Source organism: Eptesicus fuscus, chromosome 11 (assembly GCF_027574615.1).
Source record: "Eptesicus fuscus isolate TK198812 chromosome 11, DD_ASM_mEF_20220401, whole genome shotgun sequence".
Classification (NCBI taxonomy): Eukaryota; Metazoa; Chordata; class Mammalia; order Chiroptera; family Vespertilionidae; genus Eptesicus; species Eptesicus fuscus.
The window spans coordinates 79008527-79028758 of record NC_072483.1 but is presented as its reverse complement, the minus strand read 5'-3'; the positions used below and the strand labels follow the sequence as shown (position 1 = coordinate 79028758).

General features: G+C 37.6%; 1 protein-coding gene across 3 annotated transcripts in view; it reads left to right on the top strand.

The window, feature by feature from the left end:
- The window catches only part of UNC80 (unc-80 homolog, NALCN channel complex subunit), a 173214-nt gene that overhangs the window by 50636 nt on the left and 102346 nt on the right, over positions 1-20232 (top strand). For 2 of the 3 annotated variants that reach the window (XM_008145215.3, XM_008145214.3), the window contains exons 19-22: positions 3481-3695; positions 4954-5060; positions 6640-6736; positions 9334-9506. In XM_008145215.3, coding sequence (XP_008143437.1) covers positions 3481-3695; positions 4954-5060; positions 6640-6736; positions 9334-9506 — 592 coding nt within the window. The remainder of the gene's footprint in view (positions 1-3480; positions 3696-4953; positions 5061-6639; positions 6737-9333; positions 9507-20232) is intronic. The other variant, XM_054723140.1, reaches the window with a different exon arrangement.

Genomic DNA, 20232 nt, shown 5'->3' with positions numbered 1-20232 from the left:
TTTTGGGGGTTTTTAATCCTCACCTGAGGACAGTTTCATTGCTTTTTAGAGAGAGGGGGAGGGAGGGAAGGAGTAAGAGAGAGAGAGAGAGAGAGAGAGAGATGGAGAAATAAGAAGAGAGAGAGAGAGAGAGAGAGAGAGAGAGAGAGAGAGAGAGAGAAACAGATTGGCTGCCTCCCCCATGCGCCCTGACCAGGGCTGGAGATCGAATACCACAACCCAAGTATGTGCCCTGACCCGGAATTGAACCCATGACCTTTCTGTATTGGACAGTGCTCCCACCAACTGAGCGACACTGACCAGGACACATTAATTCTTCTTTTGAGGACTACTTGCACAAGTGGCATAATCAATATTTAAAATATGTACATCCTTTTAGGTATGTCACATTACTTCCCAGAACCCAGATTTAGTATTAAATAATTATCCTTCCAGAAATTCTGTAGGTAGTGTAGCTTTTATGTTATCCGCTCTCCATAGTCAATAATATTAGTCATCAAATAGGACCTTGGTAATAATCTACTGCAAGCAAACAAAACCTTTAAAGAATAAAAAGCCCTCACAGTTGTGATAGCCCTTGAAAAATCTTAGAGACTGCCCTAAATGGGTGGAGAAAAGTGAGAAGAAGTAAGTCAACTCTATAGGCCCAGGGACCGTGTGAGTTTTTGCCTACCAGGATAGTCCCAATGCCTAGATGGTGTTTGGCACATAGTAGACACTTAATATATATTTGAATGAATGAATGAATGAGTGAATGAATGACAATCAATGAAAAGATAAACTTGACAGATTACCATTAAACCTTTGTTTTCTTTAACTTTTTCAAAATTGAGGTTAAGTTTTTTCTTTAAGGTAGCCTTTAAGGAAATGGTAAAAATCCAAATATAAGCTCTAAGAAAAGAGAAAAAGTAATGTGAAAAGCAAAGTTCTATAGCTGAATAGCCACAAGATTAGTTAAAAGTCCTTACACACAGAATCTGTCCGAAAAAGCAGGACTTTTTTCCAAAATCACTCTAGCAACTATTGAGCAAATCTGATAAGAATGATCTAATAGTAAATCAGATTAAAAAATGAAACCATTTATCTTCCTAGGTAATTTAGTTTTGTAGACTGCAAAATATTCTCTTTCTTCCATATTCTGTAAACCCCAAATGATTTCTCAGCATTTAGCACCTATCTCCTTTCCCCTCGAATGAAGATACATGTTTTAATAGGCCTCTACTTAAAAATTTCCACTTGAAAGGATGTCATAGAATGTCAGATATAGACCTTTTCCCTGACCTGAGCGGGCCCAGGAGACGGGCATGCCAAAAGTCTTCTGTTTAGCATTGGAGAAAGATGGGTAGATGGATCAGCCTGGCTCCTCCTCTCCCTTCTCCTTCTCTCTCCTCCCTTCCCCTCCCCTTCTTACCTTTTCTTTTCCTTCTCCCTCCTTAAATAAGTCACTTTAACTGAGTAATATAAAAAGCAGTTTTATATGCTCTTTCTCTGAAACTAATTATTGATACACACTCATTGGACAAAGCTGATGTTGCATTTAGTGAGAAAGCTGATAAATTACAACCTCCATGAATGCTTTCCCACCCAGACCATGTAGTCATGTATCGCACATTCCCCAAAGGTAAGAAATGCTTCATGCACTGTGATCATTTTATAAAAATAACTGAGAAGTCAAATTCAGACATAGATTTAAATTCATATCATATTTGATCAACAGATTTCCCTGGTTTAAAATAAGAATAAAAGGTATTTAGTTCTCTGATAAGATTTTGAGTGGCAAAATATGGATCCCCATTAAATATCTCTAGAAAATCATTGCTTTACACAGTATTGTCAAATTTGGGGTAGATTCCAAATTTAACCCAAAAGCTTGTAAGTCTTGAATCCCATGAACAAATTTTTATCATGTTAACTAGGTATTTTCTATAACCTTCTCTTTCCAAATTACTGAAGTCATATATGTTGTTCAAATTGATGAATATGGAAAACACAGAAAAGCATAGAGAAAAATAGTTTTAAAACTAGAATACCATCAACTGGAGACAGTTATTGTAAACTTTTGGTATGTTTTGTTGGGTACATTTTTTAGCATATATACACATAAGCTCATACTCAGACACATGCTCACATGTGTACTTTTATTATTATTATTAACCTGGTCTTATCCTAGCTAATTCATTTGATCATTGTTTTTTTTTTAACTTTGCACTGTATTTCAACTATATCCATATCAATAGTTTTCTAAAATAGGATTTTAATGTCTATGGAGCATGTCATTATATGGAAGTCCCCTAATTTATTTTAACTGTATCCCTAGAGTTAAACATTTAGATAGTTTTCAGTTTTTCAGTGTTGATCAATGATACCTCAGTGAGCATTTGACCTTCTTATATGTTAGCATGTTGTCCCATCATTTCCTTGTGATAACTTCCTGGATGTTGAATTCTTCTGTCATGGGTGTAGATATAGGCTTTGGATAACCCAATTACCTTCCAGAAAGGTTTAATCATTGTAAGGCATTGCTGGCAGTATGATAGTAACCATTGCTTTCCTTTTTACCCCCATAATGTTTGCCAACTTGATGAGTGAAAATGGAGATCTAATTTCAATTGTCTTTTTTTAAAACTCCTAGTGAGATTAAAGTCTGCATAAAATTGGCCACTTGTCTTTTTTCTCTTGTGAAATGCCCTAGTCAAAAATCTCTTTGGAGATCTTCCCATTTGTCTTACTGTATGGGACGAATATTTTTACTTTTTTTAAAAATTGGTTTCAGAGAGAGGAAGGGAGAAGGAGAGATGTATAGAAACATCAGTGATGAGAGAATCAGTGAAGGTTCCTGAACAGGAATCAAACCATGACCTCCTGGTTCATGGGTTGATGCTCAACCACTGAGCCACATCAGCTGGGGCAAATATTTTGACTTTTAAACCTTACTTAAGTTTCTTTGACTAAAGTAAGCCAAATAATTTGGCATTCTGAAAATAATTTAGTGAACAATTGTTGAAGGATCATCCCTTGGGTGTGGTGATTACATTTCATTTATTCGTTTATTCAAGTATTTTTGTGAGTTTTTTAATGTCAAGAATTACACTAAACTCGAGTGGGGGTGGGGAGTAAGATACAGTTGTGCACATGCCTCAGGGAACTTCCAAAAGTGGGTAAATATTTACTAACACTAAGTGCTGCTGCTATTATGACTCACACCTGCAGATGAATACCTGCAATAAAATTTAGTCTTTTTATTAAGGCTGAAAAAAAAAATCACTTCAATTTAACAGCTGAGACACGACTGTTTTCAGGAAGAGCTCACATAGTCAACCTTGGTCTTCCTCCTTCCACTCCCACTCTTTCCAAATCCCAGCTCTTCAGAGATAAATCCTGCATGAGTTGCCTATGTGCCATTAGCAGGGGGTTGAAAGAAATTTAAGAGACTTTCACAAGTGTATCACATATTGAATTCTTGCCTCTGCTTGCTTTCAGCGATGAACAAATGCAAGGGGGCAACCTGGGGCGCAAAGATTTCTGGCGCAAGATGTTCAAATCCCAGAGTGCAGCAAGTGACACCAGCAGCCAGTCTGAGCAGGACACCTCGGAATGCACCACTGCCCACTCAGGGACCACCTCCGACCGACGCGCCCGCTCACGGTCCCGCAGAATTTCCCTTCGGAAGAAGCTGAAACTCCCCATAGGTAAAAGTATGTCTGTATTTATTTATGGATTCTCTTATTCCCTGCCATGCCCTCAAACAAACTCATAATCAAAACAGAGCAATGCATGATTGGATGCAGAAAGGGAAAGCCTTCAAGTGAAAGGCCAAAACTGACTACATTCATTCATTTACTCATTTTTTTAAAAAACAGGTATTTCTCAAATTTCAACTATGTGCTTCTACAGGGCGCAAACATTATGTTAGGCATCAGGTATTAAATGGTGAGCAAAATTACACAGTGCCCAATTTTGCAGAACTTGCAGTCTAGCAGGGGTGACAGATAACCATGCAACTAAGTATAGTGACAAACTATGGATTTTATAAAGGAAATATACACATGCATCAAACGCATGCAACAATGAGACCTGGCCTAAATGGGGGAAGGGACAGGAATTATAGAAGGTTTCTTGGAGGAAGTTTTTTTTCTTTTGCACAGCCTCCACTGGGGATGGAGCCCACATCCTGGGCATGTGCCCTTAACCAGAATAACCAGAATCAAACCTGGGATCCTTCAGTCCGCAAGCCAACGCTCTATCCACTGAGCCAAACTAGCTAGGGCTGGAGGAAGATCTGAAGGGAAGGAGGAAGGAGAGCACTCTAGGTGGTAGCCATAAAATATGCAAAAATATTAGGAGGGAGAGAAATGGAAGAGCTGAGCCAAGGAGAAGAGGGGCTGCAAGACTATGGTAGAGTGACAGGGGCCAGAGCATGCAGGCCAGTTTGACTCTCTACACTAAGCCCTCCATCGCCCAGGTGGGATGTTGATGAGTAGTAACATGAGCAGGTAAACTTTTTCTAAAAGATCGCAGCGTGGAAAACATATTGGAGGGAGCCTGAGTGGATACGAGAGAGTGTGGTCCAGGTATGAAGAATGGTAGCTTGGACTGGATGGTGACCATGTAGACAGAGAGAAGTGGTCAGGTTTGAGAAGTACAGGAAGGGAAAATCAACAGGATTTACTGGAAGATATGAAAGTTGTCAAGGAGAACGGGCTATATTATGGTTTTATTCACCTAGGAGGCTTAGGGTCTTTTAGTCCTGGTCTTACTTATTCATGTAATTTTATAGTCCAACACTGACCATTTAGATGCAAAGCATATACATTGAAAACAATTTCCTTTCACTTCTATTTATATCAAGCCATTCAACTTCCATTGCTTGTTGGGTACATGCTGGCATTTCTGTTTAATCCATTTGGGAGAAAATGCTATAATGGTCTGATTTTTTTTTTAATTATTAAATAGGGAACTGGCTGAAGCGATCCTCCCTCTCAGGCCTGGCGGATGGCGTGGAGGACCTCCTGGACATCAGCTCTGTGGACCGCCTGTCTTTCATCAGGCAGAGCTCCAAGGTAAACAGGACATTACTTCTGTGGGAGGATGTTGGAGTCACTGATGAAAAATTGTTAGGGCTGAGAAATGCTAAACACCTGGAGGGGCCAAAGAACAATGAAGAAACTCTCTTAGTTGAACAAATTTAGGAAACTTAGATGAGCAATGAAAACTAAGATGTCTTTAAAATATATATACATATATATTTTAAATCCTCACTCAAGGATTGTTTTCCATTGATTTTTAGAGAGAGTAGAGAGAGGGAAAGACATAGAGAAATATCAATGTGAGAGAAACACATAAATTGGTTACACAAGCCCCAATCAGGGTCTGGGGCCGGGGAAAAGCCTGCAACCGAGGTATGTGCCCTTGACCAGAATCAAACCCGGGACTCCTCAGTCCACAGGTTGACACTCTATCCACTGAGCCAAACTGGCTAGGGCTAAGATGTCTTAATAGTAGACATTATAAAGGAAAAAAGGAAAGGTGTGGCAAAAATTTTATATAAAGTTATAATGCAGATATAGGTGTATATGTGTGTGTTACTTCCTAACTGTATTAACTTTTAACACACATGTAAAATTCCTGATATCTTAAGCTCATTTCCAGGGATACAGTAATTCTATAGTGATTCCTCTTACACACACACACACACACACACACACACAATTTATTCTTCTTCCACTACTTTTTGCATCAGCTGAACCATTCATAAAGAAACTCCGGATGACTTTTCCCATTTAGTGCTTCTTCATAACACTGTTACACAATGTAGTAGCACATGATTTGGAACAGGTAATAATTCTCAGGGAAATCCATTTCTTATAAGAGTTTTTCTTATGAATGATTCATGGCCCGACCACTGTAATTTTTAGCTTATGATAAGTTACATTTTTCATAGAGAAATTATTTGCTTACATTCTTTCTTCCTTGAATCTTACTAAAACCAGTTTTCTTCTATCTCTTGTAAAAGTAATATTTTGAAATTATATAAAGAATATAGCAACATTATAAGACATTTAGAAGATATATTTATAATTCACATTTCACATTCTTTATGCTAACAAATTGGTCAAGGATTTGAGAGTTTATGAGACCCATAGCCTCCTTGCTTTGTTGGAAATTTTTATTACTGTTGGCTTCAGGACAAGATTGAGAATACATCTTAATTCTTAGAAGAACCCATGTTATTGCTTTTTAATTACAGTGTACTTTATAAACAAATTTATACTGGTTCTTCTATGGAGATTTGAAATCTCTATTTTACTTTCTTTTTGGTCTGATTCTCAATTGTGGTGGTGTTATTTGTAAAGGATGCAGATGGCTTTCTGTTCCTGGTTTTCAGTTTGAACTTAATCAAAATTAAACTCTAGGAATACCTCAATTTTTTTTTACTACGTTATTTTCATAGTGTCTGATTATTTCACTTTCAATCTATGACCAGGATCTTCCTTCAAATTATAGTTACAAAGTATGACTAACTAGATGTGAAAATCAGAAGTAACCTTCATTTTCTAAGCATCTTATTTTTGTAAGACAAGGATTAGTATAAACACAGAGTTGAATTTAGTCATCTGGTTACTTTCCTTTTCTCCTCAGGTCAAATTTACCAGTGCAGTGAAGCTTTCCGAAGGTGGGCCTGGGAGTGGAATGGAAAATGGAAGAGATGAAGAGGAGAATTTCTTCAAGCGTCTTGGTAAGTGTTATGCAGCCTAAGAATTATATTCAGCCCAGCCTGCATGGTTCAGTGGTTGAGCATTGACCTATGAACCATGAGGTCATGGTTAGATTCCCAGTCAGGGCATATGCCTGGGTTTCCAGCTCAATCCCCGGTATGGGGCATGCAGGAGGCAGCCAATCAATTATTCCCTCTTATCATTGATATTTCTGTCTCTCTTTCCCTCGCCCTCTGAAATCAATAAAAAATAAATTTTTTAAAAAAGCAATTACATTCAACTTTCATCACACAGAACAAAAATTTGATGATATAAAATGGTTTATTTTCTATTTCAATTGATGTATTTATTTTTATTTTTTATTAAACTTATTGGGGAGACATTGGTTAATAAGACATTGGTTAGTATAGGTTTCAAGTGTATATTTCTATGATGTATGATCTGTATATTGCATTGTGTGCCTACCACCCTAAGTCAGATCTTCTTCCGTCACCATATATTTGGCCTCCTTTACCCTTTATTACCACACCCCATCCCTCTGGTAACCACCATGTGTCTATGAGTTTCAGTTTTATATCCCACATATGAGTGAAATCATGTGCTTATTAGCTTTTTCTGACTGACTTATGATTAACAACCCCTCTTCTGGGTATCTATCTGAAAAATTTGAAAGCGTTTATTTGCAAAGGTATATGCACCCCTATGTTCATTGCACCATTATTCACAGTTGCCAAGACATGGAAACAACAAAAGTGTCCTTCAGTAGATGATTGGATAAAGAAGATATGGTACATATATACAGTGGAATATTGCTCAACCATAAGAAAAGATGATATACTGCCATTTTCAACAACATGGATGGAACTAGAGAATATCATGTTAAGTGAAATAAGTCAGTCAGAAAAAGCTAAGAACCATATGATTTCACCCATTGATTTCTTATTTAATTCCTTCTCATATGTGTGTTATCTAGAAACAAGGCTGTTCAAGAAATGTTTGTTTCTCTTCTGTAGCTTTTAGCCAGGCCTCCTTTGTACCATTTGGGATTCTATCTTTTGAATTTTTTCCGCTATCGGATTTTTCTTAAGCTACTTCCTTTTGCAATTGATAAAAAATATACTACACTAACCGAAAAAAAAATACTGAAGGTGTTGAATATGGAATATTTGCATCTGAAATGGGAACCTATTCATAAGGAATGAAATATAGAAAATTTTGATAATTATATTTTAATTATATTCTGAGCCATTTTTGTACTTATGAAAATTTTCAAACATAGACCAAAAAGTTAAGAGAATGGTCTAACAGATCCTATATATCCATCACCCACTTGCAATAATAATTACATTTTTTTCCATATTTGCTTCATTTATTTTTTATGTTTTTTAAATGTATTTTAAAACAAATCTCAGATACCATCCCTACTTTTGCCTTTATGCTGAGGCAGCAGGCGGAAAGTGGGGCCATGGGTAGGAGGACTCAGAATATTCTTGACAGAAGAGGTGAGAAAACCATTTCTGGAAATCAGATCTGTGACGTCTCAGTGAGGACGAGGAGTTGGTAACATCATAAATGAGTGGCCTGAGCATCAATCCTGAGAAGGAGCATGCGCCTGATTTTAAAAGTGATATTCAACATAATAATCTTATATAAGAAAAATTTTAAATATATATTTAAAACGGGCAGTCGTTTTAAATATATTTTAAACACATACACACACACATACACTAGAAGCAGAAGAGTCATGAGATATTTAGGTTTTTAAAAAAGAATTTGGGGATAAAAATTATGCAAAACAATACTTTGTACCATTTTTTTCCTTAAACTTTCTGTATTAAAATCAGTGGAATGTTTGTTAAAAATAAACGTAGCCCTATGGAACCAAAGTCTAGTGATGGAACCTGATACTTTGAATTTTAATAAGCTCCAGACTAATTCTTATTTGTAGGCAACTTAACTATGGTAAACTAAGAGGGGCAGGATCAGTGGTCCCCAAACCTCTCACCAGTGTGTGGTCAGGCTGGCTGCATTGTTGTCATCTGGGTGTCTGTACAAAGCACATTCTTACTCTCTGCTTCCAGAGATTTGGAAGCTCTGGATCAGATTTAGGAACTTCCTAGATAATTCTGATGCTCAGACGGGTTTGGAAATCCTGGAGTTAAATTGCCAACCTCTAAGGTCCTTTACGACTGACTGTAATCGTCAGTGGTTCTTTGCAACTAACATATCAAAATATTGCCCTTGATGTCAGTTTATGTAACATGTGTGAAATTGCACAGTGATTGAATCTTCCATAAAAATAGAAGTGAGTTGTTGATTACAGGAAGAATTATTTTAAACATCCAAGTGTTCTCACAAGTATTAAAAAGGAGAACTGGTAGCAAAAAGTATTCAACATTTTACTCATGTAAAACCCCACAATTACATTTACGTATGCCATGTCCACCAGACTCTCAAAAGTCAGGGTGTGTCCAAATAAGCATTAAAATAAAGAGGAGGGAGGCGGAGTTAGGGAGAATGTTTTCAGGCCAATACTACAGAAAACCCATTGTCATTTTGAAGCTCTTTTTAAATCTGTGATTCTTCACACTCTTTCTCCTTCATTCCTCCACCACAGGTTGCCATAGTTTTGACGACCATCTGTCTTCCAACCAAGATGGTGGAAAAAGTAAAAACGTGGTGAATCTTGGAGCAATCCGACAAGGCATGAAGCGCTTTCAATTTCTGTTAAATTGCTGTGAGCCGGGGACCATTCCTGATGCATCCATCCTGGCAGCTGCCCTGGATCTTGTAAGTTGTTGGAAGAATTTGCTCATCTGGTTCCCCATTCCTATGAATTCTGCTAATGGAGGAAAGCATGAATCACTAATCCTGACCCCAACTGTGAGCTTATGCTTTGTTTTGTTTGTTTCCTCAGCATTAGTGGCAAAAGGGGGAAGGAAGGTAGTAGTGAGAGAAGAAAAGAAAGGGGTGAAATCTTAATATGTTTTGGGAAATAGAATGTATGACATTATGATTAAAAGTATGTGAGGGCTTTTGGAATCAGACTGCCTGGGTTAAAATTGTTCGGGTATTTACTGACTAAACCTCTGTAAAATAGAGTCAGAGTAATAATAATATTATAGCTACCTCCTAGGGCTGTTGTGGGGATTAAAGGAGTAATTAGACATAAAGCCCTTAATAAAGGGCTTTACTGAATTATAGTAACTACTCAATAAAGTGGGTCATTATTATTGTTGCACTATTCTTAGTCTTATATCTGTCATGTATTAGTCTTTTAAACTATGAGTCTTGGTTTATCAACTAGTGGGAAAATATGAAGGAAGGATCAATTTAAATTAATTGCGCAAAAGTGCATTGAACATAGTGTGGTATTATATACATGTAAAGGATTAAAGAGTATAAAGTGGATCTTGTTTAGAAAGTGTTTTTGTCAGGTAAGCTTGGCCCAGATGTGGGTTTTGAACTCAGCTTTTCAATTTCCTTTATTTATCTTCTGGTTTAATAAACTTCATGTACTAATACTGCATAAATACTCAAAACAAAATACCAAGTAAACATCAAGAAATATTTTATTTTTAATTAAAAAGTACTAAAGTAGACTTTTATTTAAAAAAAAACACACACAGCCGTAAGCTTGCCTATAAAAAGGACCCATTTTCCAGGTTTACCACACATGAATAAGTGACCACTGGCCACTCATATTGTACCTGGAAAACATCCAAGCCTTATATAATCATCTCAACCTCATGTAATCCATGATATTTTTTTTCTGTGACATTTGCAACTTTTGTTCCCAAGATCCTTAGTGACTGCAAGGTATGTGGATTCACTTAAGCCTGGAATGCAAAAATGATGACTTATCATTACACATGATTTTTCAGTCAGTTTCCCATTCCTGGGGATTGGCCTTTCACAAATACATTTGTGAACTCCAAAATGTTCAGTACATAATGACGTATGCTGTGGTGACTAAAATGTAGAGTCACAGTGTCCAGGCGAGCTGAGCCTGGTGGCAGTTAAACAACCAAGATGCCTGCCTAAAGCTTGACATGGCAAGAAGCCAATCCCTTGTTTTGTAAGTGGGAGAGTGGTATCTAGCCCGTGACTCGTTTGACTCATGCATGGTTCTTCTTAATCACATCTGGATCTATTCCACAAGGAACAGATTTAAATAAACAAATGTAACAAATTAGTAAGAAACAGATAAACAATTGAACGTTTAAAAAGTAGGTGAGTACATGAACAGGCAGTTCAGCAGAAAAACTAATAGCTAGTAAGGAATGCCCCATCTTACTTAGAGTTAAGAAAGGCTCATTACAATGTCCATAAATTCCTATTTTGCAACTCTCTGAGCTGCAATGATTAGAAAGTGTTGACATAAAATACCAGACACCACTACATGAAGTTGGTAGTAGGGGGAGCAGCAGGATTTGATTTGGAACAGAAGGAAGTCTTTGAATAACAGGTGAGAGTGACAGAACAATAACAGTGAGTGGAACACTCGTTGGCCCCTCCATCAATAGTGGAGTAATTTTGGACAGAAAGTAGTCACAAAGGAGTGGCAGGTCTTAACATACCCATTATATCAAACTAGAGGCCCGGTGCACGAAATTCGTGCACGGAGGAGGGTTGTCCCTCAGCCCAGCCTGTACCCTCTCCAATCTGGGACCCCTCAAGGGATGTCAGACTGCCCGTTTAGGCCCGATCCCTGGCATCGGGCCTAAACGGGCAGTCGGACATCCTGCTCACAATCCAGGACTGCTGGCTCCCAACTGCTTGCCTGCCTGCCTTCCTGATTGCCCCTAACCGCTTCTGCCTGCCAGCCTGATCACCCCCTAACCACTCTGCTGCCAGCCTGTTTGCCCTCAACTTCCCTCCTCTGCCAGCCTGGTCACCCCTAACTGCCCTCTCCTGCAGGGTTGATCACCTCCAACTGCCCTCCCTTGCAGGCCTGGTCCTTCTCAACTGCCCTCCCTTGCAGGCTGGGTGCCTCCCAACTGCCCTCTCCTGCTGGCCATCTTGTGGTGGCCATCTTGTGTCCACATGGGGGCAGGATCTTTGACCACATGGGGGCAGCTATATTGTGTATTGCAGTGATGATCAATCTGCATATTACTCTTTTATTAGATAGGATAGAGGCCTGGTACAGGGGTGGGGGCCAGCAGGTTTGCCCTGAAGGGTGTCCCTGATCAGGGTGGGGGTTCCCTTGGGGCGTGGGGCGGCCTGAGCCAGGGCCTGTGGTGGTTTGCAGGCGGGCCACACCCCCTGGCAACACAAGCGGAGGCCCTGGTATCTGGAATTTATTTTCCTTCTACAATTGAAACTTTGTAGCCTGGAGCAGAGCCAAACCAGGGGCTCCCTCCGAGGCCAGCAGCCATTTCTGTTGGGGTTATAATTGAAACTTTGTTGCCTTAAGCGGGTGGGCCCGGCCAGGGTGTGCGGAAAGCTTTGCTTCCCCTGTTGCCAGCGGCAACCCTGGCCTGCTCTCTCAAGCTCCATTCTGCCGCCATTTGTTTGAATTTGTTTACCTTCTATAATTGAAACTTTGTAGCTTGAGTGGAGGCTTAGGCCTGCAAGGGCTATGGGAAAGCTTGGCTTCCTCTGTTACCTAGGAAACCTTGCTCTCTGTGGCTGTAGCCATCTTGGTTTGGGTTAATTTGCATACTTGCTCTGATTGGATGGTGGGTGTGGCCTGTGGGTGTGTTGGAGGTGTGGTCAATTTGCATATTTGTCTATTATTTGTCTATTATTAGATAGGATGACTTGGGTAGTGGAATGAAAAAGTCTGGAGTCAGTGTGGCTTATAGGATACTCACCGTATAATAATCAATTAACTCAACCAATGTCTATTGAGAGCTTCCTATGTGTTGCCAGATCTGGTGGTAGCCGTTAATGATAACAGAACAAAATTCAAAGGAGAGCTTCACTTGCTTTCCACCTTTCCTTATGAAGATTATATTTGTTTAGTGATCTATTTCCCAGACATTCTAATGGTCAGTATTCTAAAGTTGATAAATGATTAACATTTATTGTGTGCCTACACTGTTTCCAAAGAGAAAAAAAAATCGAAGCTCAGAAAGACCAACTCACAGGCGATGGCTACAAAGCCAGCAAGGGATAGAGGCAGATTTAGAACCTGGGTCTGTCTTCAGAGACCCTATATTTTCTACTCCACCATGTTCACTCTCTCATTTAAATATTATATGAGATCACTATAGGAACTTAGTTTTAAACATGCAAAATAATAAATTCTTTATCTTTTTTTGCCTGCTAGTTTAAAAGTGATTAAGAAAGTAAAATGATAGGAGCTAGTTGAACAGCTGCTAAATACACAACAGCAATGACAATTGTGCATTAGCACTTCATAGGTGGTTTGAGCTTGAGGTGTTCCAAAGGTAGGGTTGTGTCTCTGTTTCTCAATCCTAAAGTCACAACTACTTTGGAAGTTTTTAGAGGAGTAAGCCTTCAAATTTCTTAAGCAACTGCCCATTAGGATTAAGGAAAATAATAAGAAATCATATCATTTCAACATACTGTGGAAAAGTTGAGAGAACTGTATAGGCACAGCTGGCCATACGAATTGGAAAACGATGGAGTGATCAATAGCAGTTGGACAACTATCAGTGCAATAAGTAACTGATGACAGAGATAACAGATTGTCCTTCACTCATTGGAAAGGTCTAGACCCCACACTTTCGGAGGCCCTGAGCTAAAATCTCCACATCGACATATATCATTCAATGAACTTTATCGAACAGCTCTTTTTATTCACACATTTTTCACATGAGAGAACAAAAACCCCAAGAGCTGAGACGACTTTGCTCAAGGTCACATATGCCAGCCGGTGCTAAAACTATCAGCCAGTTTTCTGATTCTCCTCAGGGCTCTTCCAGCAATATCATATGCTTTCTCTGTTAAAATGTATTTCAATGAATCAGAATGAGTCTCTCTTGATTCATTAAAAAATATACTTGCATGTATATGATCTCAATAATAAAAAAAAAAGTTGTGAATGGCCTTTAGTGATCCAAAAGCATTTGAATCTCCAAAGGAGTTTTCTTATTACATAGCTACAAATGAAGAATTCATGATAGGAAAAGGTAGGTTTTCAACTTTAAAAATTCATACCACATATTCACCCTCTAAAGCAGTAATTTTAAACATTTTGGGGACGTAGATTTTTTTGGAAAGCCTCCCAAGAGAAGTTCAGTTATACATAAAATTTAGCATATAATATCAGAAGGTTCCTGGACTCCCCCTCAAAGCTATTCTTGTAGCCCAAAATGTAAAGAACTCAGTCTTAATTAATGCACTATCACTGGCAAAATGAGACTCTTTAGTCAAGTAATTGGGATGATTTTATTGATGATAAAGAAACTGAAGAGATAATTGCTTGCTCTGTGGAAAGCTTTAGGATTTATGTATGAAATGTTGGCGTGGGAGAAATGTGAGGCTTGTCACAAAGAGAGCAACACATTTGAGGATTTGAAAGATAACCCCAACAGAATCAATTATTAGTTTCAGAACAGAGATTATTTTTAAAAGAATATTGATGAATACTTCGATAACCAAGTCTCTTGTATGCTGAGAGTTCATTCCCTCTCATCTAATGGTCTTGTATCTGTTATTTCTAATTGCCATAATGCTTAGAGTTTCCAAGGAGATGTAAGACAGAGGTTTCCCAGTGCAGGTACACTCTATCCCTGGCTGTAGTTTGACTCTTACCATTAAGTTAGGCTGAATCTCATAGAAAACTTAACATGTATTTTACTTCCCCCAAATAAAACCAACCCATTAGATTCTGCTTTTTAACTTTCCTGTGGAACCTGCTTTGGCCCTGCTTGACCTTCTCAATATTATAAATCTCATGATAAGAAATAAAATAAAGGGAGCTTGATGCTTTTAAGCAATGTGTTTTTTTTTAATCTTTATTGTTTAAAGTATTACACGAGAAGAGCTGTAGGATCTTTAGATACAGTTGTAGATGATCCCCAGTTAAGCAATGTCTTTTGAACCTCAAACTAAAGAGGCATTTTCTGACCATTGTAGATGCCAAAGTAGCTGCTTTGAGTAGTGATGAGCTCTTTGTCACCAGACTGGTGAGAAGGCCAGGGTACCGGGGGCTCAAGAAGTGAGTAATTAATATAAGTTTCTTGCATATCTAAGAATATTTGATTCCAGGTCAAGCCCAAGGAATATGCAGAGGTCAAAAGTCAGAATTCCAGAGGTCAGACTCAGTGAACACTTAAAGGAGTCCAGTAGTTTTCATTATCAGACACAGAAGCCAGGTAGAGCTGGCTGGTTGACTAAATGGGATAGGGATGATGGTGGTTATGGTAGTCACGGTGGTAGTGCTCTTGGTGGTGGCAATGGTGGCAGATGTTGTGGTAGAAAATTACAGAAGTAACATTTTTATTGTACTTGAAAGTTTATAAAGCACCTTCACTTTAATTATCTCATTTCTTTATGTAAGAGGAAAGGATGGAGCCAGGAAATGGTTCTCAGACAAGGACACACTTAAATTTCGTTTCTCAAGTATAAGAAAGGGAAAGAATTGAAGTCACTTGTGAACTCTGAGAAGTGGACTAAGAGGAAGGGAAATGTAGCTGCATGTGCTATGTGCTCGAATTAAAGACGTATTCTGTGTTTACTGTCATTGGTACAGTTGTGCATACTCCTTGATCCGGGTTAAGCGTCCCTCAGGATTACTCCTTCATGCGTGTCTTGTGCTAACTGTATTTTTAACTATTGTTTCCTCTATATTTGGCTACACTTAATATCTGATCTCATGGGCTTCCTTTTAAAATAGGATTTTCAATGCAATCATGGTTTTAGTCATATACATTTATGTGTATAAATATAGATATACGTACCTATAAGGCTACCTAGTAGATGAAAATATGCATATAGAAATAGAGATGTATATGTAGATCTAAATGGCCTAGATGGAGATATTGAAGATAGATAACAGATAGATACAAGATGTAGAGACAGATGTATATATCAATACAGATATAAACATAGTTATAGATTCTGCCATTTCATAAGATAGGATTTGGGAGAGGATGGAAAAAAATGAATGTGTTCAGTTCATTATCATATTTTACTTCAACACTTTCCTCCATCTTTCTTATTGTCTGCTTTTGTTGGATGTTGCATTTATATTTAAAGTACAGCTTAAATACAGTTTTTGCATTATGACATAATATTCATTTCATAAGTTTTCATTGTTTTGTTGCCTTAATCACAAAACTTAACTGTTATTTCTCAAGTTTGAAATTTTCTTCAAAATCAAAAAGGATTATTAAATGAAAGAAATACTAGAAATGTCACTGTTCAAAGTCTTTCCAATATGCAGATTTTTGTTTTAAACAACCCTCTTGTCATTATTGTTATGACAATTAAACTTAGGGATAATCGGTTTGATTTTAAGTTTAGCACAGCTCTTCATCATAATGTTTAGTATAAATGTAATAGATGCAACTATGAGGCATTGTTAAAAATATATGTTTTATAAAGCACTAATTTCATCTCTAGGCTTATATAACCTATAAGCACAAAAAAGAAAAATTAAACAGTTCAAACAGAAGGTATTTCTGTCTGTTTTCTATGTATTTTAGGTGAATATTCTATCCTTTTTTATCCAGTTTAATATATAAAATGTACATATATATTTGCATTTTTATCGGTAATTTATTAGCATGAATAACACTAATAATAATGTCAGTTTGGTTTAGGAACAATTTCATGAATATAAGAAAGTCAGCGGGAACTGAAAGTCAGTAAGATCACAGAATTCTCCCTAGTCTGTGGGATGGAGAAAACCTAGTTCATGTTAAATTATATAACTTTCTAGGTAGATAGCTTTAGGAGGAAATATTATATAATTTTTATCCAAACTGGGACACTTTTGAGAGCGAGAGTGCTATCAACAACTGTACCAGTTAAACAGACATAAACTGGAGCTCTCCAAGGAAAATGAGGCATTTGTTACCATAGGTATGGTCACACTTTCAGGTTCCCTACGCCCAATTTATTCTACATTGGAACTTAACATCACAAGACTAGTTTCTGACCAATGCAAATTAACTCCTTTCAATGAAATAGGAATATACTCATAAGAGGAACTATCAAAGCCATATAATATTGTGTTCATTTTTTAAAATTTTATTTTAATTTTTGTTAATCCTCATCTGAGGATATTTTTCCATTGATTTTTAGAGAGAGTGGAAGGAGGGGGAGAGACAGAGAGAGAGAGAAACATCAATGTGAGAGTGATGCATCGATTGGTTGCCTCCTGCACATGCCCGACCAGGGCCAGGGATTGAGCCTGCAACCAAGCAACGTGCCCTTGACTGGAATCGAACCTGGGACCCTTCAGTCTGCAGGCCGACACTCTATCCATTGAGCCAAACTGGCTAGGGCATATTGTGTTCTTTTGTGAATCATATACAAAGTAGAAGTAATTCAGTAATAACCAAACTAAAATATTAAATTATTCATTTAACTAGTAATACTCCTATATTATCAAATTTTTAAAAATATTATAACCATGAAATGTAGCATGAAAAGAATATTATCATAAATATGTAGAGTTTAAAGAAAAAAATTAAATGTCACATATACACCACCTACCTTAAAGAATAGGACATTTCCCGTTTCTTTCCAGTCCCCTGTATTTCCTTCCCTGACGACATATCCCTACCTCTAAAATTAATGAATTCTTTGCTCTTCTCGCAAAACGTAAAAGACTGTAGATGGTTTAAATCCCAACTGTTGTACGATTCAAGATGGTTTAAACCCCAACTGTTATGTGATTCAATTCTATCTTATTTCTGTTTTAACATTGACCAAGTAAACATTTTATTGACTTTTAGGGAAATTATTTTTAAATTTACCCCAAATCTTAGCAAATTCTTTGCTCACTATTTCACCCTGTATCTCGGATATTCCTTCTAAGATCTGTCTCCTTCTGAACTTTTTGAAGTTCCCTTAGTGATGATCAATCTGCAGTAAGTAGCTCTCTCAGCTTCAGTTTTGTTTGAACAGGTCTTTATTTTGGTCTCATTCTTAAAAGATACTTTTGCTGGAATTATAATTATAGGCAAACATTTTCTTCCTGTACTTCAAAGACATTTTCACATTCTCTTCTGGCCTAATTACCTCCCTTTGTGGGTAATCCAGTCCTCCCTCTCCCACTTTAGTTGCTTTCAATAGCTTCTCTTTATTATTGATATTTTGCCATTTTAATAAATATTTCTAGTTTATTTTTTCTTATTTGAGGTTCATTTTGAGGTTCATTAAGCCCCTGAATAAAGTAATTGGCATACTACTTCTATTCTAAATTTTTTTCAACTATTATTTCTTTGTAGATTGCTTTTTTCCCACATTTTCTCTAATCTTTACTTCCATAAGTTGAAAATATGTGTGATAGATTTTCTCACTTTATCCTCTGTATTTGACAACCGCTCATATTTTTTATTTCTTTTCTCTTCCTAAGCTGTATCTTGGGTAATTTTCTGACATAACTCTTTTATTTTTTCTCATTTTTCAACTGTGTCTAGTCCCATGGTTTTTAACCAGGGGTAATTTTGTCCACCTGGTGACATTTGGCAATGTCCGGAGGAATTTTTATGTGGCATAACCTAGAGATTGCTGCTGGCATCTAATGAGTAGATACAAAAGATGCTGATTAACATCCAATAAAACAGTGTATCTCTCCCAAGAAAGAATTATCTGGCCCAAATGGTCCATAGTGCTAAAGTTGGAAAAACATGATCTAGTCAGCATCTTAATCTATTCATTGAGTTTTAAATTTTAAGTACTACATGTTTTATTTGTACAAGTTCTATTTGATTTTTGTTTTAAATTGCCTGGTCAACTTTGATAATCTAATTCATCACTATACTTCCAATACCCACATTAATCTTTAAATGTATTTGATCCATTATGATTCCAATAACTTCAGTGTTTGTGCATTTGATTCTACGCTTTGTTGTTTCATCTGACTCTTACTGATGTTGGATTTTTTACATGTACTTTTAATGTAAGCCTAACTCCTTAGAACTTGACCTGTGAGGAGTCTGTGTTAAAAGTAGTGTTACTCAGTGGACCAGCAATATCAGCATCATCTGTGAGCATTAGAAATGCAAAATTTCAGGCCCTGCAACAGATCTACTGAATTAGAGTATCTGGGGCTAGGGCGAGAGAATGTATTTTATCCATATTCCAAAGTGACCCTTATGCATTCTCAAGTTTGAAGACTTGAGAAGTACTGGTATAAAGTATTCCTCCAGAGAGGATTTTTGTTTCTTTCCTCAAGCACCTAGAAACATCACCAACCTAAATCATTTTTTAAACTATACTTTTTACAGCAAAAAGCCTTAATGCCCATTCTAGTCCAAACTTATATGAGAATATAGGATTTTGAGTAGGAGTTCTATAAGTCTTCCTCCATTCCTTTTCTCTCTCTCTCTTCTCTCTCTCTTCTCTTCTCTTCTCTTCTCTTCTCTTCTCTTCTCTTCTCTTCTCTTCTCTTCTCTTCTCTCTCTCTCTCTCTCTCTCTCTCTCTCTCTCTCTCTCTCTCTCTCTCTCTTACACAGAGTCAATGGTAGCTAGGTAAACCTACTTCTATGAAACAAATCTTTTTCTCATTCATCCAGTGAGGGTAGGGATCTTGGCTTCAGTAAGACTATATTACCTGACCTCCTACTCCACTTGGGCACAGACATCTAACTTGTGGCCCATTGGAAACCCACGCTCTGGTCTCTCTATAGTCAGCAGAAACCCTTGCGGTAAATATTCCTACACTAGCTCACACCTCTTCTGCCCACCTCTGTGCCAGAATTCTACTTTCTTATAATTTCTACTCGTCACTGATCTAATATCTCATGTTAAAAACTAAAGCAAAAATAAAATGAAGAACTTTATGGATATTTTATCCAGTATTTTAAGTGTCTAAATCAGAAGTTTGTCTTCACACCTAATCCATCATATTGTCTGAAACAGAAGTCCTCACTTGGTTTTTTAAATACTTACCCAAAATATTTGCATGATCTGAGTATTAAAATGACCAGCCATGGAGACTGTGTACTGAATAGTAATATCTGCCGTTAGCCTGACAACGGAATCATCTCAGGTGCCCGGAGCTACTGTAGAAATGGCAGGGCAGGGGCGGCCTGTCAGTTAAAGATCTCAGCCAGGCAGAGAACTCAATACAGTCATAAACACTGGCTCACAAGCACATGCCTCCAGCAAACTCCGTTCCAATACACAGAGCAACGGACAACAACTGCTTATTCCCACCGGTTTTCAATAAATAGGTATCCTGCACCAGCAAGAGCTTTATGTATTTGGGTAGGGCAATAAAAAAAAAAATTACGTAATTCTCCAGGGGCCAACATAAAATATTCATTCTTTGAAAAGTTAGTTCCTGTTCAGTGTTGTTATATGAGTTCTCAGGATCGGTCAGGGTTTCTTCTCACATATTAAGTTTAGATAGAGTCCCCCAGGG